The sequence below is a fragment of the Panulirus ornatus genome, chromosome 62 (assembly GCF_036320965.1).
Source record: "Panulirus ornatus isolate Po-2019 chromosome 62, ASM3632096v1, whole genome shotgun sequence".
NCBI classification, from domain to species: Eukaryota; Metazoa; Arthropoda; class Malacostraca; order Decapoda; family Palinuridae; genus Panulirus; species Panulirus ornatus.
This window is the reverse complement of record NC_092285.1, coordinates 4,169,505-4,197,070: the sequence shown is the minus strand read 5'-3', so window position 1 is coordinate 4,197,070 and position 27,566 is coordinate 4,169,505. Positions and strand designations below refer to the sequence as shown.

The window sequence follows — 27,566 nt, the reverse complement described above, 5'->3', positions numbered from 1 at the left end:
GACCTAAGTTTATCCTGGCAAAATACATGTACAGTGTACATATAAATATTTCAACAAAGATCGTACATTTGACATGACTCTACAAGCATTTTCTATTTCAGTAGTGTCTTTGATGAAACGTTGGTTTTGAAGAATGTATAATGAAAAGAGCACAGTGTGGGAGTCTAGTCAATGTATTATACACTCAGTATAGGTTGAGGATGTAATAGTAAGATTTCTGAGGGACGAGTGTATACCTTATACATCCCATGGAATGCGGTAACGCCATACATTTCATGTGTGGCAGGGTGGCGATGGGAATGAATAAAGGCAGCAAGTATGAATTATGTACATATGTATATATATGTATATGTCTGTGTATGTATGTATATGTATACGTTGAAATGTATAGGTATGTGCGTGTGGACGTGTATGTATATACATGTGTATGTGGGTGGGTTGGGCCATTCTTTCGTCTGTTTCCTTGCACTACCTCGCTAATGCGGGAGGCAGCAGTGAAAAGCAGTGAAAAATTTTTATCGAGGATGTAAGGCATGTGTACATGTAGGAAGAGAGGAAAGTGATTGGTTCTCAGTGAATGTAGGTTTGCGGAAGGGGTGTGTGATGTCTCCATGGTTGTTTAATTTGTTTATGGATGGGGTTGTTAGGGAGGTGAATGCAAGAGTTTTGGAAAGAGGGGCAAGTATGCAGTCTGTTGGGGATGAGAGAGCTTGGGAAGTGAGTCAGTTGTTGTTTGCTGATGATACAGCGCTGGTGGCTGATTCATGTGAGATACTGCAGAAGCTGGAGACTGAGTTTGGTAAAGTGTGTGAAAGAAGAAAGTTGAGATTAAATGTGAATAAGAGCAAGGTTATAAGGTACAGTAGGGTTGGGGGTCAAGTCATTTGGGAGATAAGTTTAAATGGAGAAAAACTGGAGGAAGTAAAGTGTTTTAGATATCTAGGAGTGGATTTGGCAGCGGATGGAACCATGGAAGTGGAAGTGAATCATAGGTTGGGGGAGGGGGCAAAAATTCTGGGAGCCTTGAAGAATGTGTGGAAGTCGAGAACATTATCTCGGAAAGCAAAGGTGGGTATGTTTGAAGGAATAGTGGTTCCAACAATGTTATATGGTTGTGAGGTGTGAGCTATGGACAGAGATGCGCGCAGGAGGGTGGATGTGCTGGAAATGAGGTGTTTGAGGACAATATGTGGTGTGAGGTGGTTTGATCGAGTAAGTAATAATAGGGTAAGAGAGATGTGTGGTAATAAAAAGAGTGTGGTTGAGAGAGCAGAAGAGGGTGTTTTGAAATGGTCTGGTCATATGGAGAGAATGAGTGAGGAAAGATTGACCAAGAGGATATATGTGTCAGAGGTGGAGGGAACGAGAAGTGGGAGACCAAATTGGAGGTGGAAAGATGGAGCGAAAAAGATTTTGAGTGATCGGGGCCTGAACATGCAAGAGGATGAGAGGTGTGCAAGGAATAGAGTGAATTGGAACGATGTGGTGTACCGGGATCGACGTGCTGTCAATGGATTGAACCAGGGCATGTGAAGCGTCTGGGGTAAACCACAGAAAGTTCTGTGGGGCTTGGATGTGGAAAGGGAGCTGTGGTTTCGGTGCATTATTACATGACAGCTAGAGACTGAGTGTGAACGAATGGGGCCTTTGTTGTCTTTTCCTAGTGCTACCTCGCACACATGAGGGGGGAGGGGGATGTTATTTCATGTGTGGCGGGGCGGCGATGGGAATGAATAAAGGCAGAGAGTATGAATTATGTACATGGGTATATATGTATGTGTCTGTGTGTGTATATATATGTATACGTTGTGATGTATAGGCATGTATATTTGCGTGTGTGGATGTGTATGTATATACATGTGTATGTGGGTGGGTTGGGCTATTCTTTCGTCTGTTTCCTTGCGCTACCTCGCTAACGCGGGAGACAGCGACAATGTATAATAAGAAAAAAAAAAAGTTTGGTAAAGTGTGTGAAAGGAGAAAGTTAAGAGTAAATGTGAATAAGAGCAAGGTTATTAGGTACAGTAGGGTTGAGGGTCAAGTCAATTGGGAGGTGAGTTTGAATGGAGAAAAACTGGAGGAAGTGAAGTGTTTTAGATATCTGGGAGTGGATCTGGCAGCGGATGGAACCATGGAAGCGGAAGTGGATCATAGGGTGGGGGAGGGGGCGAAAATTCTGGGAGCCTTGAAGAATGTGTGGAAGTCGAGAACATTATCTCGGAAAGCAAAAATGTGTATGTTTGAAGGAATAGTGGTTCCAACAATGTTGTATGGTTGCGAGGCGTGGGCTATGGATAGAGTTGTGCGCAGGAGGATGGATGTGCTGGAAATGAGATGTTTGAGGACAGTGTGTGGAGAAGAGGGTGTTTTGAAATGGTTTGGGCACATGGAGAGAATAAGTGAGGAAAGATTGACCAAGAGGATATATGTGTCGGAGGTGGAGGGAACGAGGAGAAGAGGAAGACCAAATTGGAGGTGGAAAGATGGAGTGAAAAAGATTTTGTGTGATCGGGGCCTGAACATGCAGGAGGGTGAAAGGAGGGCAAGGAATAGAGTGAATTGGAGCGATGTGGTATACCGGGGTTGACGTGCTGTCAGTGGATTGAATCAAGGCATGTGAAGCGTCTGGGGTAAACCATGGAAAGCTGTGTAGGTATGTATATTTGCGTGTGTGGACGTATGTATATATATGTGTATGGGGGTGGGTTGGGCCATTTCTTTCGTCTGTTTCCTTGCGCTACCTCGCAAACGCGGGAGACAGCGACAAAGCAAAAAAAAAAAAAAAATATATATATATATATATATATATATATATATATATATATATATATATATATATATATATATATATAAAGAAATGCAACTGTAAAATACCTGTTTAAAGAGCCCATGAGGGACGCAACTCGATGCTCTCTTGTTCGTCCGTGACCCTGACCACGGCGACCCGCCCGGGAAAACTGGTTCAGAAAGCAGGACGAGGGAGGCCAGGAAAGACGCGTCACGGTGCCTCCTCTGTAGGTATGTTCATGGATACTTGAGTCTCATTTGGTCCAGAAATGCAATTTGAGTTTACACAAGATTGTATACAACAGTCTAAGAGAAAACACAGGGAGATTTGTAATGAGGATCACGGGATTGTACATATTCTGAATGTGTTGGTTACAGGAAAGTGTTGGAGCAATTACGCTTCAAAAATTAATTACAATTACAAGCACTTCCCATTTATTAGATTACAATCATAATTACAAATGCATTTGACAATAACAATTACATTGATATTACCATAAATTTATTATTAAAATTTGCCAAATTTCGGAAAAACTTTTGATGAAATAAAAAATTACACCGCTGACGCTTCCGCCATTTTTTCAGACAAGTACCGCCTGCCCATGTCTGCATTTACAACGTTACCTGTGCCACTTTCCTCCACCTTTTCACGATGAACTTGATCACAATTACTTCAATTTTATTTTCAATTACAATATTTCTGTAATTGATTTTACATTTCAATTGAATTACAATTTTACAGGCCATAGCGAGGAGGAGGGGGGGGGGAGGAGAGTTATGTGTAACTCATGTACTTAACAACACTTAAGTGTAAGTAAAAACCACATATTGAGGGAGATCTTGTCTTATAAGTAAGAAATAGAAACCTATGTAATAGGAAGCTGTAAAAGAGAGCATAGAGGTCGAGGCTCGTAACTGATGGATTATTTTGAGGCTGCTTCTACTGCTGTTCGACTCAGGGTGATTTAAGGGTGTAATTAAGTGGTAATCGTTATATATCAAGTGCAGTTAGTGAGGGTGATATCGTCTTATTGTCATAGAAAAGATGCTGGAATGAATGTTATCTAAAGGGGCTTCGGTATTATCCGAGGTTTACACGCACTGATAACCCTCCGCTCTTTATATAGATAGATAGATAGATATAGATATAGATAGATAGGTAGAGAGAGAGAGAGAGAGAGAGAGAGAGAGAGAGAGAGAGAGAGAGAGAGGCTTCGTTATTATCCCAAGTTTACACGCACTGATAACCCTCCGCTCTTTATACATGTAAATAGATAGATGTAGACAGATAGATAGATAGATAGATAGAGAGAGAGAGAGAGAGAGAGAGAGAGAGAGAGAGAGAGAGAGAGAGAGAGAGAGAGAGAGAGAGTTCGCTGGAGGTGTTTGTGTCATGGTGTCAGGCAAACGTGACCAGTCATCCTAACTCTACAGTTTCTAGCGACCAGAAGCATGACACATGAGTGACCTGACCATGTTTCACATGACTCCACCATGAAAAGGTACACTTTCCCTCAGATGACACGAGGTCAAAATGAACATTTAACGTCGGTCAAAGTCAATTTGACTATATCATTCAGATGTAGACTTGACGCTGCTTTAATAAGACAATATAACAGAGCTGGACTCTGAACCCTGATGGTGCTACTTAACCATTTATCATTCCATATTTGATTGGCACAAGAGATAGGTAAGCCATATAAGGTCGTTAAGAGGTCACTAAATAACTAATCAAACATTGGATGTACGTAGTCATTACCCATACTTAAATAGAAATATCAGTCATTGCGTGACAGTGTAAGATAATAGTAAGATAGTAACTTTATCGCGTTGTACAGAAATAATTAATAGAACCGACAGATAAGATTGTCACTCAATACTCCTCATTTAATAGCAGTGCTGTGGGTGTCTAACCACCTTCCTCACTCCAAAAGGTTTGGTATTACATTAAAAAAAATTGATACATGAATAGAGCTAGAAATGACCCATTAGCATACATTATACTATACTTGAGTAGGTAAGGCCATAATATAAGGGTTATACTATACATGTGTAGGTTAAACTGTATTTCATAAGTTACTACTGCACTGTGTTAGACCGCTTGTTGGTAAAATGCCAGTTGAGGGGCACCAGGAGACAAACTCATATTATAGCATGGCAATGTAATTACCCCAGAACTCCTTTCTGAAAGGGAGCTTATGGTCCTTCAAAAATCGACTTTTTCTGGGGCTTATACATCTCCATGGCTGTGCTACCCTGAGTCGTGGGGGAAGGATGCCCACCTATTGAAGCTAATTCCTTAACAAGATTTTTCATTCGCAGTGAAGGTGGAGTCACGTACAACTGTATTGTACTACATGGAGAAGAATATGATGACTGATAGGGCAAGAATTGAATTTATTTTCGCTTGCTGCTACAGGATAAGTAGTAATTAAAGCGATATAGAAGGCTCTGAAGGTCAGGGAAAGTGTGAAGTTAATGTACAAATTGGGAAGATACTTCTAGAAATCCACAAAATTCAAGAAAACCTTACCATACTTCTTGAAGGATCCAGGATTTACCAAACTGTCGAAATACGAAAAATGTCATCTACTGCATCTTGCCATATTATACAAAGTGTACATTGGAACAAATCTGTAATCCCCAGTATGTTCACTGGAATGGACATAATTGCTCAGCTGTTGTACACATGTAAACACAAGACTTAGCACAATCACATATTTTTCAAACAGTAGTGGAAATGAGTTGAATGTCGATTGCAACGATAAGTTGTGTGAAGTTTGCATTAAGTAAATCTACATTTTCCCTGATCCTCATAGCCCTCCCCCACTATCAATTCATTTTTGTTGAACTGTAGTTCTCCAAACCTAGTTCTCCCTGATAGGAAACAATGACGGCTTATGCTACCTTCAAAGAAATTGAAATAAATTCTGCTTCAAGAATTGCTTGAATTATCTGATTTCATTCATAGAAATGGATACGGACTCATAGGCAAATATTTTACAATGAATGAGGGGAAGTACTTTTTTTTCAGCAGGGTCATTAAAACATGAGATGATTTACCAATTGAAATGGTTGAAAGACCATATATATGTTAAAGTTTATGATTGACAGTATTTGCACCTCCACAGTTACGTGAAAATTTTGTCTTTTTTTCTCCTTGAATCGTGATCTTACCACACTATATCTACGAGTTACTGACATTTTCTGCTATTACAAACAGCTTGAAAAGACCTGATTGTATATTGCTTTTTGAATTTCACTGTACTCCTTTGCATTTTTGTACTCTGGCATAAATATCACCAAAATACAAAGAAGGATCTGAGCTAATACCTAATATTTTTTTTTTACTAGCTTGGATCCTCTTCTGTGTTCTGGTGATGGAAAGGCAATTTTATGAGTAGTTTTCAAACGTTGAACATTTTTACAGTACCATAATGATTCATAATGAAATAGAATTTTAGTACAGTAGAGGACAGAAGAAACACCCATGCCCACCAAGGTGTCAGTATAATATTGCAATTTAAGCAAAAGAAAAGCTGATGCTTTTGTTTCTGGAAGTAATGCTTCTTTACTGTTGCTCTGTCTATAAATCAAGCACATTTAGATTTTATGAGCACCCCACCCCATGCCACCTCTCTTGTGTTTACCACTCCCTGTTTCAAAAACACCTAGTCAGGGGTGAAAGTCCCAGGCTGAGAACCACTGATGTTGGATGATAACATGAAAATCACCTGAATTATATATACAATACCACTTGAGTCTGTTCACACCACACAGTTCTATTGGAAAGCAAGGCCATAGATTGACGTAACCCTGTAACTTTTATTTTATCCATATTTCGAGGTTATACCATTTCCAGGTAAGAAAAATCATATCCTAGTCCACCATAATTGAGTGGTTAGAATGTAAGTGAAGTCTTAAAGGTAAGGGTATCTCAGAGGTAACTTATGAAATTGAAAGAAAAGCATACAAATACTCTAGATTTTTGACACAGTAGAAGTGAATCAGACTTGGTAAGATTGATATGAATGTTTATCAAAACCCTATGTATTTACATATTTTTTTGTCATTAACTGCATGAATGAGGTAGTGCCAGGAAAAGATGAAGATCAACCTCACTTGCTCACATCTCTCCAGCTCTCCTGTATAATGCACTGAAAACAAAGCTCCCCCTGTCTACCACCAGGCCCCACAGACCTTTTCATGGTTTTCCCTGACTGCTTCATATGTCCTGGTTCAGCTTACTGATAGTACAACATGCATGTTAAAGTCCTAACATCTCAAAGTATCTTTCACTCCATTCTTTTACCCCCTTGTTCCCTCCACTTCCGACATATCCAAACCATTTTAGCACCCTTTTCAACTCTCATACATATTCATATGCCTCCTCCTCTCTATTGCCCCATCATTTCTTAATTGGTCATACCTCCTCGTACCACACATTTTGCTCAAACATTTCATTTCCAACATATTCATCATTACCTGTACTTTTTTTTTTCTTTTATCTAGGCACCATGCCATCCATCTATATAACATCGTCAGGACTAATACACCATGAAACATTCCCATTTTTGGAGTCACATAATACACTTCAACTCCTGTGGTTCCAATCACTGTCATGTTCACACCTAGGTATCTGAAATCCTCCATATCCTCCAGCTTCTCTCTAATGAAAACTTACTCTCCAACTATCCTGTCTCTCCACTGCAAAATATAATAACCTTGCTTTCATTCATATTCATTGTCAACTTTCTCCATTTACACATTCTCCTAAACTCAGAAACCAGTTTCTGTAGTTCCTCACTCAAATCTGCAATTATTGGTAGTGGTGAAAGCCATGAAAAAATCAGGGAAAATTTATTGTCGTTTAATGTGTCAGTGGGGAAAAACTGTAGAAATCAACAGAACCTATGAAAACAACTGAATTTCACCAGAGGGCTTAGATTTATCTTAGATTTCATGGTTACACATGAAGTATACCTTTGGCATTACTGTATTCTTTCTCCTGCCATTTGGTAAAGAATATCTGCAAGAAATGGTTGCATGTACAAGGACAAGACTGTGAAAACAGATATTTTGCACAATGACTATCCAGTAACTGAATAAAAGGACAAGATTAAACTTGTCTTTCAAAGAAAAACAATAGATTGAGATATCTTAGTTACTAGGTGAAGTTAGGTAAGGTTTATACTGAATTGGACTTTTAATCCAATAAATCTGATGATAAGCAGCCACATGGGTCAGGACACTCAAAAAATATTTTTCAATGCTCTATGTACTTGTAAAAGTGATAATGGAATCTGCCTCTGTGGTTATGCCATGTGTGAAAAGTCCCCTTCATTGTGGATGTACCACCATCAGCTGACAAAAGGTAACACCGTCTCCTTGATGAACTTCTCACTCCCAAGGAGCCTATTGTTTCCCTGCTATTGAAAGTCGTTCAGCCTGGGTTATATGAGTAATATAATGAAGTATCTGTATATGTGTATTTACAGACCTGTATGTACACTTCAATAATACAACACAATCAGTCTTCTCCTCTATAAAACTGTATTGTACTTAATAAAGTTGTCAATGGTGGTTCCAAGCATGGGTTGTTTTAGCCCATCAGCAGATTTATTGGACCAATTACATTTAATTTGAAAATAGTTGTATGTTTATCTCTTCAGTCTCACTGTTTTGGCATGGCTTTTCAAACACAGTACTGTTATTTACAGTTTGTGCAAATGATGGTATTAGCCTTATATAATTAAGTGGTCTCTGGTTTCAGGTTCTGATAACTGCCTTGTACTCAAGCATCTGGAGAAATGGCTTCTCCCAAAGTTGTTGTTGTGGGCTCTTGTAATACAGATCTCATCAGGTATGTTTTCTTTGTGGAGGTGTTGAAGCAGAGGTATGCTGCACAAAATTTTACTTTTGTTTTCTACATTTAGAATACTGTAACTACCTGTTTGTACTGTATGGGGAGGCAGTTTTGCACTTATGAGGCCCCATCTCTTGAATGTACTCTACTATCATAAACCTTTGATTTATGTAAGCCCTTCAACCATGTCCTCAGTCATTCTATTCAATTCATTCACCACTTTTATTATAAAAGTACTTCCATACAGGTTTCCCTCTTAATTTCTTGTTAAAACCTCTGGCTACTTTATCATGATATTTCTTGAAGCGCTATCCATGTAATTTCAAACCTTAAAAGTTGAGATCGAGTCATCCCTCACCCTTCTCTCTTCTTTATGGGCAACTTAGCACTCTTAATTCTGGTGCCATCTTTTTTGCTCTTTTCTGGACCTTCTCTATTAGCACTTTGTGTATCTTTAGGTACAGTGATCAAACTTGAGAAGCATATTCTAGTTTTGACTGTGTGTAGGATATGAACAGCTTACTGATGTATTTCCTTAATGATATACTTGAAAGCTATACTGATATTTGCTAGAAGACAACCTGTCTCATTAACGATTTCCCTTGTTTAGGACTCTGGTAGCAGGTTAGGAACAATGCTGACTTACACATAAAATCTTGAATTTATACTCTTTTACATATTTCTAATCTGAACCACATTAAGCTTGGGTAAGGAGACGTGAACACTTTAGCTAAAATAGCATAACCTGGATCCACACTTAAGGTGAACTGGATGGCTGCTGATGTTGCTCACCGACCAGTTAATGCTTACAAACTATTCATATTTGCGATGTTATTTTCAGTCATAAATGAAATTTCTAAAGGAGGAAACAGAAAAAGGAGTTAAGTGGGTAGTGCTCATCCTCCTCGAAGGCTTAGACTGGGGTGTCTCAATGTGTGTAGATGTAACCAAGATGAGAAGAAAGGAGAGACAGATAGTATGTTTGAGGAAAGAAACCTGGACATTCTGGTTCTGAGTGAAATGAAGCTCAAGAGTGAAGGGGAAGAATGGTTTGGAAATTTCTTAGGAATAAAGTCAGGGGTTGGTGAGAGGACAAGAGCTAAGGAAGGAGTAGCACTACTCCTGAAGCAAGAGTTATGGGAGTGTTTGAAAGAGTATAAGTGGGTAAAATTGAAAGTGGATGGCAAGAGATGGCTCAGTATTTGTGCTTATGCATCTGGCCATGAGAAGAAAGATCCTGAGAGGCAAGTGTTTTGGGAGCAGTTGAGTGTGTCAGCAGTTTTGGTGCATGAGACCAGGTATTAGTGAAGGGTGATTTAAATATGAAAGTCAGTCAGGTGGCAGTAGAAGGTATAAATGATGCACATGTGGTGTTCATTGTTGTGAGTGGAAATGTTGAAGAGCTTGTGGATTTGTCAACTGAAAAAAGACTGGTGACTGGGAATATCTGGTTTAAAAAGAGAGAGATGCACAAATATATCTATATGAGAAGGAGAGATGGTCAACAAACATTATTAGATTACATATTAACTGATTGGTATGTAAAAGAGTGACTTTTGGATGTACATGTGCTGAGAGAGGCAGCTGTTGGGATGTCTGATCACTGTCTTATGGAAGTGAGGGTGAAGATTTGTAGGGGTTTTCGAAAAAGGGGAGACAATGGCAGGGAGAAGAGAGTGGTGAGAATAAATGAGCTTGGAAAGGAGACTTGTGTAAAAAAATACCAGGAGAGGTTGAGTGTGGAATGTCAAAAGATGAGAGCAAATGAAATGAGGGAATTGGGTTGGAATGGGAGGTATTTAGAGAAGCACTGATGGCATGCAAAAAGTGTGAGGTGGGTAGATTAAAAAAGGTAGTGAGTGGTGGAAAGAAGTAAAGTTGCTCATGAAAGATAAGAGAGGCATTTGGCATTACTTACAATGAAAGAGTTCAAATGATTGGAAGATGTATAATAGAAAGCAGTAGGAGGTCAAGAGGAAGGTACAGGGTTGAAAAAGAGGGCAAATGAGAGTTAGGGTAAGAAAGTATCATTACTATATATCCTCATTGTCAATCTATCATATCCTCAGTTAGGTTTCCTTTCCAACGCTGTGATTTTTGAGTTTTTCAAATTGTATAAAAGACGTATGTAACTTCATTATATAACAATGAAAAATAAGAAGTATATTTGTCCACTACTTCAACCATGATGATGCTCAGAAGTCTTGTAGATGTTTCAACACAACATGCTAAAAAGTGCAGGAGTAAAACCTGAATGTCAAGAGACTTGCATCTGTGGGTCCATATTTTATGATTTGTTTTATCTATACCCAAAAATTTAATACCAATTAATTTTGTTTTATCATACGTAATAAATCTTACCTTGTTATTATGATAAGTGTCATCCACTGATCATTTTTTTCAAAATAGGAAAATTCTGAAAGTCTGCAAAATCACTAGCTACACCAACCATATTCGCTGTTGTCAGTCAGGTAGGCCCTGGGAAAACTGCCTCCACTTTTGCTAGACAGACCTTTTCCTGGTCAACTTTCACTGCTGGGAAGAGTCACTGTCCACAGAATTATTCTCCAAAACAGATCATCATCGTAGGTAATTCAGGATCATCCACCTAGTCCTTTGTGACGACCAAGTCACTCATTTTCTTTCTTAGAAATCTTACAAAAGTGTGTGGTCATTGGCATGGCTGGAAGATAAATGACTATGGGGAGAAATTATCCCATACTGCCACCTCAGAAGCATGGTGCAGCCTTGAAATAGAGAAGTGAAACTCATTACATAAAATCACATCTGAAGAACTTCTGCAGCTCGAGTAAATACCTCTGTTGAGCAGGTAAGGGGTTAAACACTGGGAGTCTTTATATGAAGGCTTCTGTAGCAGGTGCTGGGAGTCTTTGTTTAGTACTAGGTGTTACAGGCTTTGTTTAAAATCCTCACCAATATTTTGACATTTGTATGGCTGTTAAATGTCACCTTGGTGACTATAGATGCTTTCTTGAAAGACTACCATGCCTTGGAAGCAGTTTTTAAGTTCATGTGTAAATCAGTTTAAAATTTTAGATTTATGAGAGTATGTGTAAATATGTATGTGAATAACCATAAACAGTGATGTTACTGGACTCTGCCTGGAAAGTCGCTATGGTTAGGCTGTATCATTGTAAGTATAGTTTTGTCAAAGAATTTCTCACTTCAAACTAGTCCATATGTCCCTGTTACTGGAAGTAAGTAGCAGAGCTTTGGGCTGCATAAGCCTCTAGAAAGAGGTCCTTACCTAAATATAAGTGAATAAATGAAATAAGATTGTGGTAAGTCTTATTTTAATAATTTGCATCAGGAGGTTTGCCAACCCCTAGATATCCTTCCCTACTCTAGGTGCATTCATGCAGTAACTTCAGGGCTTCACCACAGCTGTGTAACTTTTGATACTGTAACTCAGTTTTTTGTACATGATCTTGCTTTATTTCTTTCAACAATGGTGTCATAAATGAATTTGTGGCACAAAACTCATCCTCTGCTCCAGCTCCATCCCTCCTCCTGGGTATTTACTTAATAACCTCTACATTAAACCAAAGCCAACAAAGTTATATTAGCTCACTTATTTATACACGTGAATTTCATTTGCACGTAATTTTATAGTTTTATTACAAACAAAATTTGAATATATTTTCTATACTGTGATTGCAAAACTTGTAAGTAACCTCACATTTAAGGGTTAATATGCTAAACCTATGTGCCATTTTTTAATACAATATACAGTTCACATGCTTTCTTTTAACTCCTCTATCATTTGATGCCATTTTGAATTGTATGGATTGCAAAAGTATGTAATAATTAAAGGCACAATTCTCAGTATACAACCTGACTGCATGACAGTTTGAGGAAGAATGAAACTGAAACAAAGCGAGTATACCCCATGCTACCAAAAACAAGCGTGACAAGAAATGCACATGGTGCGGAGTTTGAGATTTTTAATCTTTTTCTATTTCTTGACTTATTGATTAATGTATTATTCCTTGCTGGATCCGTTAAATCCAAAATCCATTATATCACAATCCATTAAATCAAGGGTTTACTGTATATATATGAAGTATACCCAAGAACTTAACTTGGTGTAGTTTTACTTTTATTATACTGATAAGCCTCCTTAACTGTTAATGATGAAGAAAGTCTGCACTCATTTACTTTTTTCACAGATGAAAGAAAGAAATCTGTTTAAGGCTTTATTCCCGTTTAAATCTTTTGGTATGCAGTTGATATCCCCCCCCCCATGCACAAAAATCAAGGTAATATTTCTTATGAAAATTTGGGCAAATTTTAAATTATTTTTCTTATGAGTTAAGACTTAACCTTTTCTAGGTGAGGATAAATTATTTACTGGAAAAATATTTTTTATTTATTATTTTTTTATTTTGCTTTGTCGCTGTCTCCCGCGTGTGCGAGGTAGCACAAGGAAACAGACGAAAGAAATGGCCCAACCCACCCCCATACACATGTATATACATACACGTCCACACACGCAAATATACATACCTATACATCTCAGTGTACACATATATATACACACACAGACATGTACATATATATACACATATACATAATTCATACTGTCTGCCTTTATTTATTCCCATCGCCACCTTGCCACACATGGAATAACATCCCCCTCCTCCCTCATGTGTGTGAGGTAGCGCTAGGAAAAGACAACAAAGGCCCCATTCGTTCACACTCAGTCTCTAGCTGTCATGTAATAATGCCCGAAACCACAGCTCCCTTTCCACATCCAGGCCCCACAGAACTTTCCATGGTTTACCCCAGACGCTTCACATGCCCTGATTCAATCCATTGACAGCACGTCGACCCCGGTATAGCACATCGATCCAATTCACTCTATTCCTTGCCCGCTTTTCACCCTCATGCATGTTCAGGCCCCGATCACTCAAAATCTTTTTCACTCCATCTTTCCACCTCCTATTTGGTCTCCCTCTTCTCGTTCCCTCCACCTCCGACACATATATCCTCTTGGTCAATCTTTCCTCACTCATTCTCTCCATGTGCCCAAACCATTTCAAAACACCTTCTTCTGCTCTCTCAACCACGCTTTTTTTATTTCCACACATCTCTCTTGCCCTTACATTACTTACTCGATCAAACCACCTCACACCACATATTGTCCTCAAACATCTCATTTCCAGCACATCCACCCTCCTGCGCACAACTCTATCCATAGCCCACGTCTCGCAACCATACAACATTGTTGGAACCACTATTCCTTCAAACATACCCATTTTTGCTTTCCGAGATAATGTTCTCGACTTCCAAACATTCTTCAAGGCTCCCAGGATTTTCTCCCCCTCCCCCACCCTATGATTCACTTCCACTTCCATGGTTCCATCCACTGCCAGATCCACTCCCAGATATCTAAAACACTTTACTTCCTCCAGTTTTTCTCCATTCAAACTTACCTCCCAATTGACTTGACCCTCAACCCTACTGTACCTAATAACTTCGCTCTTATTCGCATTTATTCTTAATTTCTTCTTTCACACACTTTACCAAACTCAGTCACCAGCTTCTGCAGTTTCTCACATGAATCAGCCACCAGCGCTGTATCATCAGCGAACAACAACTGACTCACTTCCCAAGCTCTCTCATCCCCAACAGACTGCATACTTGCCCCTCTTTCCAAAAGCTTGCATTCACCTCCCTAACAACCCCATCCATAAACAAATTAAATAACCATGGAGACATCACACACCCCTGCCGCAAACCTACATTCACTGAGAACCAATCACTTTCCTCTCTTCCTACACGTACACATGCCTTACATCCTCGATAAAAACTTTTCACTGCTTCTAACAACTTGCCTCCCACACCATATATTCTTAGTACCTTTCACAGAGCATCTCTATCAACTCTATCATATGCCTTCTCCAGATCCATAAATGCTACATACAAATCCATTTGCTTTTCTAAGTATTTCTCACATACATTCTTCATAGCAAACACCTGATCCACACATCCTCTACCACTTCTGAAACCACACTTTTTTCTTATTTATATGATTAGTTGTGCAAACAATAAAATAATATTTTTTCTCATGACTTAAGAGCTGTGCATTTGTTTTTAGAAGAGATTAATTACCAGATTGGTCAATCCTAAGTATGGGTGGTGTAGGCTGGGAGTGGGTACTGTGGACAGTGGTGGGTGCTACAGATGCCCTCCACAGCCATAAAAGGGTTACTGAGACATTCAGGTACCTCGTATGTTTGGGTTGCCATATGTACAGTTTGCACAGAATTTATCTTATGGTGGGAAAGCTTGTTGCCTTGGTTAAACACAATAGCATCCGATACAATGCTTACCCTGATTGAGGACAATATCCCTGATAGGATTAAAAGTCATCACTGACTTGTGCCACATTGACTGAGAACAACACTTAGAAACTCCCTAAAGGCATGGCTCCCAGCCTAAACTCAAGGATAATGCCCTTCTGGCACAACAGGCATCAAAATGTGCAGTAAGTACATGAGAAAACATGTTGAACATCTAGGGCCCCCAGAATGTTCAGCACATTGCCTGCAGCCATCAGAAATACTCTGAGGCATAGAGAGTGGAGAGGCTTAAGAAGGCCCTGGATAAGTATCTACTAAGTGTACCAGACCACCCAAGCTTTGGTAATCATGTGGGTCTGCAGGCTGTTGCCTCCAATTATTTAGATGACTAGTGACCAAACTCAGTCCATACATTGGAGTATGAAGATCCTTAAACACTTTAGATGACCAATGAACATACTCAGCAGCTTGGACTCAGCCCAAACAATGGAATAAGAGGATCCTTGGAGTCATTGCAAGGTAAACTTACAATGTATGTGTCACCCGTTACCTTGGTTACATCTTGCAGTTAAGTGTGGATATATGCCATGTCAAGGAAGCTGACAACATGATTGCTGATGCCCTCCTTTGTCAGTTTGTTAGAGGTGTTCGTCATGATCCAGGCTCCATCATCCAGTGTATTGTAGGTGTTACTCTGCAGTGGAACTTCCACCTACCTAGTCTACAGGGACCCTCCTCTATGCTCCAGCCTTAACATCAGTGACTTTTCATGGCCTGTTGCTATTCATCTGTATATTCCAGAAGCCAAACACTGCAATATTTTTTCACTGTTGTATTCTGGTATAAGCCATAGAACACTATTGTCATGTGGAACAACAGTTTCACTACCCTTAGGTCTAGCAGACCCTATGAGTTAAAAAAAAGTTTTAATTGCAGTTCATTAAAAGCAAAAAATATATATAAACTTTAAGCTTTACCTTATTATTATATGAAAATAAAAAATGGAAGAGGTTATTGGGGGAAAAAATTTGAAAATTTATATGAAAAAAATTAATACACTTATTGACTTAACATATCCCTGGGAATTGGGGGGGAAAGAATGCTTCCCATGCATTACCTGCGTGTCATAGAAGGCGACTAAAGGGGACAGGAGCAGAGAGATGGAACCCCCCTTGTATTTTAACTTTCTAAAAGGGGAAACAGAAGAAGGAGTCACGCGGGGAGTGCTCATCCTCCTTGAAGGCTCAGATTTGGGTGTCTAAATGTGTGTGGATGTAACCAAGATGAGAAAAAAGGAGATAGGTAGTATGGTCGAGGAAAGGAACCTGGATGTTTTGGCTCTTAGTGAAACGAAGCTCAAAGGGAAAAGGGAAGAGTGGTTTGGGAATGTTTTGGGAGTAAAGTCAGGGATTGGTGAGAGAACAAGAGCAAAGGAAAGAGTAGCACTACTCCTGAAACAGGAGTTGCGGGAGTGTGATAGAGTGTAAGAAAGTAGACTAGTTTGATATGGGTAAAAGTGGAAGTGGATGGAAAGAGATGGGTGATTATTGGTGCCTATGCACCAGGACATGAGAAGAAAGATCATGAAAGGCAAGTGTTTTGGGAGCAGCTGAGTAAGTGTGTTAGCAGCTTTGATGAACGAGACCAGGTTATAATGATGAGTGATTTGAATGCAAAAGTCAGTAATGTGGCAGTTGAGGGAATTGGTGTACATGGGGTGTTCAGTGCTGTAAATGGAAATGGTGAAGAGCTTGTAGATTTGTTTGCTGAAAAAGGACTGGTGATTGGGAATACCTGGTTTAAAAAGAGAGATATACATAAGTATACTTATGTGAGTAGGAGAGATGGCCAGAGAATGTTATTGGATTACGTGTTTATTGATAGGCGCATGAGAGAGAGAATTTTGGATGTTAATATGCTGAGAGGTGCAACTGGAGGGATGTCTGATCATTACCTTGTGAAGGTGAAGATTTGTAGAGGTTTTCAGAAAAGAAGAGAGAATGTTGGGGTGAAGAGAGTAGTTAGGCTAAGTGAGCTCGGGAAGGAGACATGTGTGAGGAAGTACCAGGAGAGACTGGCTGCAGAATGGAAAAAGGTGAGAGCAAAGGATGTGAGGGGAGTGGGGGAGGACTGGGATGTATTTAGGGAAGCAGTGATGGCTTGTGCAAAAGATGCTTGAGGCATGAGAAACGTGGGAGGTGGGCAGATTAGAAAGGGTAGTGAGTGATGGGATGAAGAAGTAAGATTATTAGTGAAAGAGAAGAGAGAGGCATTTGGATGATTTTTGCAGGGAAAAAATGCAATTAAGTGGGAGATGTATAAAAGAAAGAGGCAGGAGGTCAAGAGAAAGGTGCAAGAGGTGAAAAAGAGGGCAAATGAGAGTTGGGGTGAGAGAGTATCATTAAATTTTAGGGAGAATAAAAAGTTTTGGAAGGAGGTAAATAAAGTGCATAAGACAAAAGAACAAATGGGAACATGGGAACATCGGTGAAGGGGGCTAATGGGGAGGTAGTAACAAGTAGTGATGAAGTGAGGAGATGGAGTGAGTATTTTGAAGGTTTGTTGAATGTTTTAGATGATATAGTGGCAGATATAGGGTGTTTTGGTTGAGGTGGTGTGCGAAATGAGAAGATCAGGGAGAATGGTTCGGTAAACAGAGGTGAGGTAGTGAAACTTTGCAGAAGATGAAAGCCGGCAAGGTGGCAGGTTTGCATGGTACTACAGCGGAACTTATTAAAAAGGGGGGTGACTGTGTTGTTGACTGGTTGGTGAGGATATTCAGTGTATGTAAGGTTCATGGTGAAGTACCTGAGGATTGGTGGAATGCATGCATAGTGCCACTGTACAAAGGTAAAGGGGATAAAGGTAAGTGCTCAAATTACAGAGATATAAGTTTGTTGAGTATTCCTGGGAAATTATATGGGAGGGTATTGATTGAGACGGTGAAGGCATGTATGTACAGAGCATCAGATTGGGGAAGAGCTGTGTGGTTTCAGAAGTGGTAGAGGATGTGTGGATCAGGTGTTTGCTTTGAAGAATGTATGTGAGAAATACTTAGAAAAAGAAATGGATTTTTATGTAGCATTTATGGATCTGGAGATGGCATATGATAGAGTTGATAGAGATGCTCTGTGGAAGGTATTAAGAGTATATGGTGCAGGAGGCAAGTGGCTTGAAGCAGTAAAAAGTTTTTATCGTGGATGTAAGGCATGTATATGAGTAGAAAGAGAGGAAAGGGATTGGTTCCCAGTGAATGTCAGTTTGCGGCAAGGGTGCGTGATGTCTCCATGGTGGTTTAATTTGTTTATGGATGGGGTTGTTAGGGAGGTGAATTGAAGAGTTTTGGAGGGAGGGGCAAATATGCAGTCTGCTGTGGATGAGAGGGCTTGGGAAGTGAGTCAGTTGTTGTTCGCTTATGATACAGCGCTGGTGGCTGATTCGGGTGAGAAACTGCAGAAGCTGGTGAATGAGTTTGGTAAAGTGTGTGAAAGAAGAAAACTGAGAGTAAATGTGACTAAGAGCAAGGTTATTAGGTACAGTAGGATTGAGGAACAAGTCAATTGGGAGGTAAGTTTGAATAGAGAAAAACTGAAGGAAGTGAAGTGTTTTAGATATCTGGGAGTGGATTTAACAATGGATGGAACCATGGAAGTGGAAGTGAGTCACAGGGTGGGGGAGGGCGAAGGTTCTGGGAGCACTTAAGAATGTGTGGAAGGCGAGAACATTATCTCAGAGAGCAAAAATGGGTATGTTTGAAGGAATAGTCGTTCTGATAATGTTATATGGTTGCAAGGCGTGGGCTGTAGATAAGGTTGTGTGGAGGAGGGTGGATGTGTTGGAAATGAGATGATTGAAGACAATATGTGGTGTGAGGTGGTTTGATCGAGTAAGTAATGAAAGAGTAAGAGAGATGTGTGGTAATAAAAAGAGTGTGGTTGAGACAGCAGAAGAGGATGTATTGAAATGGTTTGGTCACATTGAGAGAATGAGTGAGGAAAGGCTGACAAAGAGGATATATGTGTCTAAGGTGGAGGGAACAAGGAGAAATGGGAGACCAAATTGGAGGTTGAAGGATAGAGTGAAAAAGATTTTGAGTGATCAGGGCCTGAACATGCAGGAAGGTGAAAGGTGTGCAAGGAATAAAGTGAATTGGAACTATGTAGTATACTGAGGTCGATGTGCTGTCAGTGGATTGAACCAGGGCATGTGAAGTGTCTGGGGTAAACCATGGAAATTTTTGTGGGGCCTAGAATGTGGAAAGGGAGATGTGGTTTTGGTGCATTACACATGACAGCTAGAGACTAAGTGTGAATGAATGTGGCCTTTGTTGTCTTTTCCTAGTGCTACCTCACATGTGTGCCGGGGGGAGGGGGTGCCATTTCATGTGTGGCGGGGTGGTGACGGGAATGGCTGAGGGCAGCAAGTATGAATATGTACATGTGTATATATGAATTTGTGTATGTATATGTATGTATACATTGAAATGTATAGGTATGTATATGTGCATGTGTGGGTGTGTATGTATATACATGTGTATGTGGGTGGGTTGGGCCATTCTTTCGTCTGTTTCCTTGTGCTACCTTGCTAATGCAGGAGACAGCGACAAAGTATAATATAAAATGATAATAAAATCGACTTAACACTTAATATTAGAGGAATCTATGGCTTCCTCTTGACAGATGGAGAATATCCTTGAATTACTATGAATTGTAGGCCAATGATTATTCTTAATTAAAATGTTCCTTACACTATCACTGTCCATGGGTTTACTAGACCCAAACCTCCATAAAACATGAAGAAATAAGAGTGCAGATGCACCCCTCCTTGGTGGTTTGAGTAGGAACTGAAAGTAAAGGGACCCATATGGTCACACACAGATGGGAACTCTAGGAAGAACAAGCTTTGAGAAGAGTCAAGTTTGACAGACGAAAGATAGTGTTCATAGTGTTCTTGGGTTAATTCCAGCTACAGACATTGTGACATAATGATTAAAGTACTTACGGAAAGTGTTTGTTAGGAATGTTTGAGTGAGTATTGTTATCATGTATTGAGATCCTACCACAGTTTTTACATTCCTAAGATCATAGAACTATACAGTGTTTCTTATAGATATATCTCTGTGAAAACTCTACCTTAGAATACTTTTGTTTTGGCTTTCCTAGAATTCTTGCTTAAATCCATTAAGAAATTATTTATACCATTACAGTTATACTCCCCGGCTGCCAAAACCAGGTGAAACAATCAATGGTCACCGCTTTTCTATTGGCTTTGGTGGTAAAGGTGCAAATCAGTGCGTCGCAGCTGCTAGACTTGGAGCCAAGACAGCAATGGTTGCTATGGTATGATGGATTCTTATTTCTCTTCTTGGTAAAGATGAAAGATCATACTGTGAAGAAAGATTACGGAAAATCCTGTGTATATGATAGAAAAGGATGAAGTTTGAAATCAGCACCTATTTACCATTCATAAATCCCCAAATTAGTGAGATTAACTCTTTATGATTTAATAAATGACATGTGATGTGCCTCTTAGAATAAGTTCACAGATAAATGTTATTTATCCTTAGTAGGGTGACAGTCATAACTGAGCTTATTTGTTTGTGTTCCATCTTCATCACTGTACATTAGATAGGTTGAATTTCATTTATCAAGTATCTAATCAAAACTGGATGAAAGCTAAGTCTCATAATTTGTAACATTCCAGAATGCCAATTATTTCTCTTATAAGTCAGGCATCTCCAAACACATGAAGATTTGATTTTAATCCATGTGGCAAATCAGACACAAACTAGAAATAATTGTGTCCTTAGGACAGGAATGAGCTCAGTGAGACACCACCAGTCACTTAAGTTCATTTGAAATGGCACCTGCCTCTCCATATTGGTACTGTCTGTGTCATGGTCACAAAAGGTATGCTGTAGGGTATCTACGAAACCAAGGTTAAGATCTTCCAACCTTCAAAATTATCAGTAAGGGAGCACTGGCCTTCCTTACACTTTAATGATCATTCACTCATGGTTGCAGGAGCTTGCTCAATTTGGGGTCCACCCTTAACAAATCAGGGACCACCACAGATGATGTCATCAACCTACTCAGTACTAGCCATATGTAGCTCAGCATTCTATAGGATCCTGTGCTATCAACGTGCCTCTCACTTGCCCCAAAACTGACTTTTACTGTCCTAAGGATTATTGTCTATTTTTCTCCTTTATCTTATTCATTATTTAGTTTATTAAAGGAATGGTTATTGTATGTATGCTGTGATCACTGGTTTAGGCTACTTATTTTATGTTCCTTACCTTTCTGCCCAAGGAATCCTGTCTATCTGGCTCGTGCAGCACGAAGGAAGCTGGACATGTCCACTGATTGGGACCACAGGTCATAAAGTGTGATGTGTGTGTATCTATATGCAGAAAATGCAAGGCAACTGAGTAGTAAGTGCTTGATGGCTTCTTTATGCAAGTTGCATCATAGGAATGAGAGGTCTTGGAATATGTTGGAATGGCGTTTGCAGTGTTGTAGTGATGGGTGAGTCCAGAGCATAAGCAGGATATTGTGACATGTTTGTTTGGGGAGTTGGGCATCTGATAGGCATATTCATGGTGGTTTGGAATATAAGCCTGAGTTTGGAGGTTGGTTGTTTAGTGCTTGTCGGGTAATTTGAGTGTTTTGACGATATATTTGTTGGGGTGAGGGAATCTGTGAGTAGAGGTTACCAAAGTGTGAGTCAGGGGAAAGCTTTTTATTTCTACATGGGTGTTTATGGTTAGTTATATAGTTTCAATGGGAGGGGGTCTAGTGCTTTTGCAAACAAACGACAGCTGAACTTGTTGAGGTAGGACTTTATTGGGAAGATCTTTGTTTCATTGTGAAGGTGTTTAATTTTTTTGGTTGCAAGGCAGCGAGTGATTGTTCTGAGTGCACTATTTTGTGGTTTGCAGCTTTGTTATATTTGTGTTTGACAGGGTGGAAGACCAGGTGGGTGAGGCATTGTTTAAAGTGAAGCAGATGAATTGTTTGTCGAGGATGTTGAAGGATTCTCCTTGTCCAGATCTGGTGCTAGTTAATGTCCTTAGGGTATTTAGTTTGTGTGTTGCTTTTGCACTGATGTTATTGGTGTGGGGAGTGAATGTCCTGTGGGTTGTTGCTAAGTGGGAAAGACTCCTCATGCAAGGTGACTGAAAGGTGTGAACTGGATTTGTGTCTGTCTGAGGTTAAAAGGGTGAAGATTCCTGTGAAAATGCAGACATTCTGTTCTGGGTGAGCCACTGTTCCACCTGTGTAATGTTGCACTGCAAGTCTGATGTTACTACTGTGGTGTCAGGGTGTTTTGTTCTATCACCAGCCCCTAACTTTACAAATATGACATTTCCAGACCATTCTTCCCCCATACCCTTGAGCTTTGTTTCATTTTGTTTCACTTTGTATGCTATTGTAGGAAGGATTAGCACTACTCATGAAACAGGAGTTGTGGAAATGAATTCTAAACTGATGTGGGTAAAACTGAAAGTGGATGGAGAGAGATGGGTGATTACTGGTGCTTATGCACCAAGCCATAAGAACAAATTTCATGAAAGGCAAGTATTTTGAGAGCAGCTGAGTGCTGATCTATCCATCTATGTCTCTGACGCCAGTTCCAATTGGAACTCCTTCAAAGGGGTCTCCATAACTAAATAACTCCAGTGCCCCTTCTTAGCCTTTAGTGCCTCTTCCTTATGTGTATGTACATATATGTATATGTTGATATGTATATGTATGTATATGGGCATGATTGGTTCCCAGTGAATGTCGGTTTGTGGCAGGGGTGCGTGATGCCTCCATGGCTGTTTAATTTGTTAGTGGATGGGGTGGTAAGGGAGGTGAGTACAAGAGTTTTGGAGAGAGGGGCAAGTATGCAGTCTGTTGTGGATGAGAGACCTTGGAAAGTGAGTCAGTTGTTGTTTGCTGATGATACAGCGCTAGTGGCTGATTCAGGAGAGAAACAGCAGAAGTTGGTGATTGAGTTTGGTATAAAGTGTGTGAAAGAAGAAAGTAGAGAGTAAATGTGAATGAGAGCAAAGTTATTAGGTTCAGTAGGGTTAAGGGAAAAGTTAGTTAGGATGTAAGTTTGAATGGAGAAAAACTGGAGGAAGTGAAGTGTTTTAGATGTCTGGGAGTGGATTTAGCAGTGGATGGAACCATGGAAGTGGAAGTGAGTCACAGGGTGGGGGAGTGGGCGAAGGTTCTGGGAGTGGTGAAGAATGCATGGAAGGCGAGAACACTATCTCAGAAAGCAAAAATGGGTATGCTTGAAGGAATAGTGGTTCCAACAATGTTATATGGTTGCGAGGCGTGGGCTATAGATAGGGTTGCGTGTAGAAGGGCTGATGTGTTGGAAATGAAATGTTCGTGGACAGTATGTGGTGTGAGGTTGTTTGAGTAAGTAAGTAATGAAAGAGTAAGACAGGTTTGTAGTAATAAAAAAAGTGTGGTTTCGAGAGCAGTAGAGGGTGTGTTGAAATGGTTTGGACACATGGAGAGAATGAGTGAGGAAAGATTGACAAAGAGGATATATGTGTCAGAGGTGGATGGAACAAGGAGAAGTGGGAGACCAAATTGAAGGTGGAAAGATGGAGTGAAAAGGATTTTGAGTGATTGGGACCTGAACATGTAGGAGGGTGAAAAGCGTGCAAGGAATAGAGTGAATTGGAACAATGTGGTATACCGGGGTCAATGTGCTGTCAATGGATTGAACCAGGGCATGTGAAGTGTCTGGGGTAAACCATGGAAAGTTCTGTGGGGCCTGGATGTGGAAAGGGAGCTGTGGTTCCGGTGCATTATACATGACAGCTAGAGACTGATTGTGAACGAATGTGGCCTTTGTTGTCTTTTCCTAGTGCTACCTCGCGCACATGCGGGGGAGGGGGTTGTTATTTCATGTGTGGCGGGGTGATGACGGAAATGAATAAGAGCAGACAGTATGAATTATGTACATGTGTATATATGTATATATCTGTGTGTGTATATATATGTATATGTTGAGATGTATAGGTATGTATATATGCGTGTGGAGGTGTATGTACATACATGTGTATGTGGGTGGGTTGGGCCATTCTTTCGTTTGTTTCCTTGCGCTACCTTGCTAACGCGGGAGACAGCAACAAAGCAAATTAAATAAATATATATATATATATATATATATATATATATATATATATATATATATATATATATATATATATATATATATGTAGGCATATGATAGAGTTGATAGAGATGCTCTGTGGAAGGTATTAAGAATATATGGTGTGGGTGGCAAGTTGTTAGAAGCAGTGAAAAGTTTTTATTGAGGATGTAAGGCATGTGTACGTGTAGAAAGAGAGGAAAGTGATTGGTTCTCAGTGAATGTAGGTTAGCGGCAGGGGTGTGTGATGTCTCCGTGGTTGTTTAATTTGTTTATGGATTGGGTTGTTAGGGAGGTGAATGCAAGAGTTTTGGAAAGAGGGGCAAAAATGAAGTCTGTTGTGGATGAGAGAGCTTGGGAAGTGAGTCAGTTGTTGTTCGCTGATGATACAGCGCTGGTGGCTGATTCATGTGAGAAACTGCAGAAGCTGGTGACTGAGTTTGGTAAAGTGTGTGAAAGAAGAAAGGTAAGAGTAAATGTGAATAAGAGCAATGTTATTAGGTACAGTAGGGTTGAGGGTCAAGTCAACTGGGAGGTAAGTTTGAATGGAGAAAAACTGGAGGAAGTAAAGTGTTCTAGATATCTAGGAGTGGATCTGGCAGTGGATGGAACCATGGAAGCAGAAGTGAATCATAGGGTGGGGGAGGGGACGAAAATCCTGGGAGCCTTGAAGAATGTGTGGAAGTCGAGAACATTATCTCGGAAAGCAAAAATGGGTATGGATAGAGTTATGCGCAGGAGGGTGGATGTGCTGGAAATGAGATGTTTGAGGACAATGTGTGGTGTGAGGTGGTTTGATCGAGTAAGTAATGTAAGGGTAAGAGAGATGTGTGGAAATAAAAAGAGCGTGGTTGAGAGAGCAGAAGAGGGTGTTTTGAAATGGTTTGGGCACATGGAGAGAATGAGTGAGGAAAGATTGACCAAGAGGATATATGTGTCAGGGGTGGAGGGAACGAGGAGAAGTGGGAGACCAAATTGGAGGTGGAAAGATGGAGTGAAAAAGATTTTGAGTGATCGGGGCCTGAACATGCAAGAGAGTGAAAGGCGGGCAAGGAATAGAGTGAATTGGATCGATGTGGTATACCGGGGTTGACGTGCTGTCAGTGGATTGAATCAGGGCATGTGAAGCGTCTGGGGCTAAACCATGGAAAGCTGTGTGGGGCCTGGATGTGGATAGGGAGCTGTGGTTTCGGCATTATTGCATGACAGCTAGAGACTGAGTGTGAACGAATGAGGCCTTTGTTGTCTTTTCCTAGCGCTACCCCGCACACATGAGGGGGGAGGGGGATGGTATTCCATGTGTGGCGAGGTGGCGATTGGAAATGAATAAAGGCAGACAGTGTGAATTATGTGCATGGGTATATATATATGTGTCTGTGTGTGTATATATATGTGTACATTGAGATGTATAGGTATGTATATTTGCGTGTGTGGACGTGTGTGTATATACATGTGTATGGGGGTGGGTTGGGCCATTTCTTTCTTCTGTTTCCTTGCGCTACCTTGCAAACGTGGGAGACAGCGACAAAGCAAAATAATAATAATAATAATAATAAATATATTCCTGGGGATAGGGGATTAAGAATACTTCCCACGTATTCCCTGCGTGTCGTAGAAGGCAACTAAGAGGGGAGGGAGCGGGGGGCTGGAAATCCTCCCCTCTCGTTTTTTTTTAATTTTCCAAAAGAAGGAACAGAGGGGGCCAGGTGAGGATATTCCAAAAGAGGCCCAGTCCTCTGTTCTTAACGCAACCTCGCTAACACGGGAAATGGCAAATAGTTTAAAAGAAAGAAATATATATATATATATATATATATATATATATATATATATATATATATATATATATATATATATATATATAGGGGAGAAAGAATACTTCCCACACATTCCCTGCATGTTGCAGAAGGCAACTAAAAGGTTGGGGGTGAGAGAGAGGGAGCTGGGGGCTGGAAATCCTCCCCTCATGTTTTACTTTTCCAAAAGAAGGAACAGAGAAAGAAGCCAAGTAAAGATATTTCCCTCTTAAGGCTCAGTCATCTGTATTTGACACTACCTTGCTGATATGGGAGATGGCAAATATTTATGAAAAAACATATGTCAAGGACCAGGGCATGAGAAGTGGCAGGACAAATATGGAAAGATCTTTGGAGCCTGGTTGTGGATAGGAAGCTGTTCTTTCACCACATTACACATAAAGCTAGAGAATAAATGTGAATGAATGGATGGCATTGAAGTTTGAAGAAATATGTATAGATCATCATTATCATCTGGACATACGGAGAGAATGTGTAAGGGGATGTCAACAAAGAGGACATATGTGTAAGAAGGAGAGGGAACAAGGAGTAGGGTTTGACAAAATTGGAAAAGGAGGGATAGAGTGAAAAAGTTTTTAAGTAATTGGGGCCTTTGTTTTATAGCGCTACATCACAAATGCAGGAAACCGCAATGAAGTTTGAAAAAATATGTATAGATCATCATTATCATTTGGACATATGGAGAGAATGAGTGGGTGGAGGTTATCAAAGAGGACATATGTGGAGGAAACAAGAAGGGTTTGACCAAATTGGAAATGGAAGGATGGAGTGAAAAAGATTTTAAGTAATTGGGGCCTGAACATGCAGAAGGGTGAAAAGCATGCATGGGATAGAGTGAACTGGAATGATGTGGTATACAGGGCTCAACAAGCTGTTAGTTTTACTGAACCAGGAGGGCCTGTGAAGTGACTAGGATAAAGCATGGAAAGGTATGTGGGGCCTGGTCACGGATAGGAAGCTCTGGTTTCGTTGCATTACACATGGTAGCTAGAGAATGGATATGAGTGAATCTGGCCATTCTTCATCTATTCGCGGTGCTACCTCACTAATGAGGAAATTGGCAATCAAATATGAAAAAATTCATTATCATAATTGCCCCAGGAGCATTTTCTTGAAATGGTCCTGGATTAATCCAGGACCCTTTTCCAGGAGCTCCTATAGATCCAAGACAGTGCTACTTTCAGTAGCAGGGAAGTGATGGTCTCTTTTGGAGTGAGAAAGATGTGTGCTGTCACCATGGCTCTTTTTTAATGCTAGAAGCCCCGAAGTGGGACACACAGCCTTGATACCAGATTCCTTCAGCAATAATATACTTTGATGACACCACATTTTCTTATAGACCACCTCAGCTTTTCTATAAGAACCTGGCTGGAGCTAGGATTCAGGAAATTCCATTTGGATATTCTCAAACACTTTTTCAGGCAGAGGTATGGAGAGTGTAACTGATAGCCTTTTTCATAACATTCACCTTCAACTCAAAGACAGTACCAGTCAGTCTAAAATGTCTTTCATTAATTCCCTGAATTAACTTATGTCTTTGAAATGACTGAACCTTGGGTTTACTTTTTCTTTAGCTTTTTTCATCATAAGTTTAGTGGCACCATTATG

The 27,566-nt window shown here is 40.1% G+C and overlaps 1 protein-coding gene across 4 annotated transcripts in view; it reads left to right on the top strand.

Annotated features, from left to right (window-relative positions):
- The first annotated feature begins 2,990 nt into the window (after positions 1-2,990).
- Positions 2,991-27,566, top strand: part of LOC139745766 (ribokinase-like) — a 59,288-nt gene continuing 34,712 nt past the window's right edge. The window contains exons 1-3 of one of the 4 annotated variants that reach the window (XM_071656303.1): positions 2,991-3,018; positions 8,561-8,650; positions 20,186-20,318. In XM_071656303.1, coding sequence (XP_071512404.1) covers positions 8,598-8,650; positions 20,186-20,318 — 186 coding nt within the window. In that variant the 5' untranslated portion in view covers positions 2,991-3,018; positions 8,561-8,597. Of the gene's footprint in view, positions 3,019-4,154; positions 4,290-4,375; positions 4,478-4,595; positions 4,722-8,560; positions 8,651-20,185; positions 20,319-27,566 lie in introns of those variants that run through there. The other 3 variants (XM_071656301.1, XM_071656302.1, XM_071656300.1) reach the window with 3 other exon arrangements.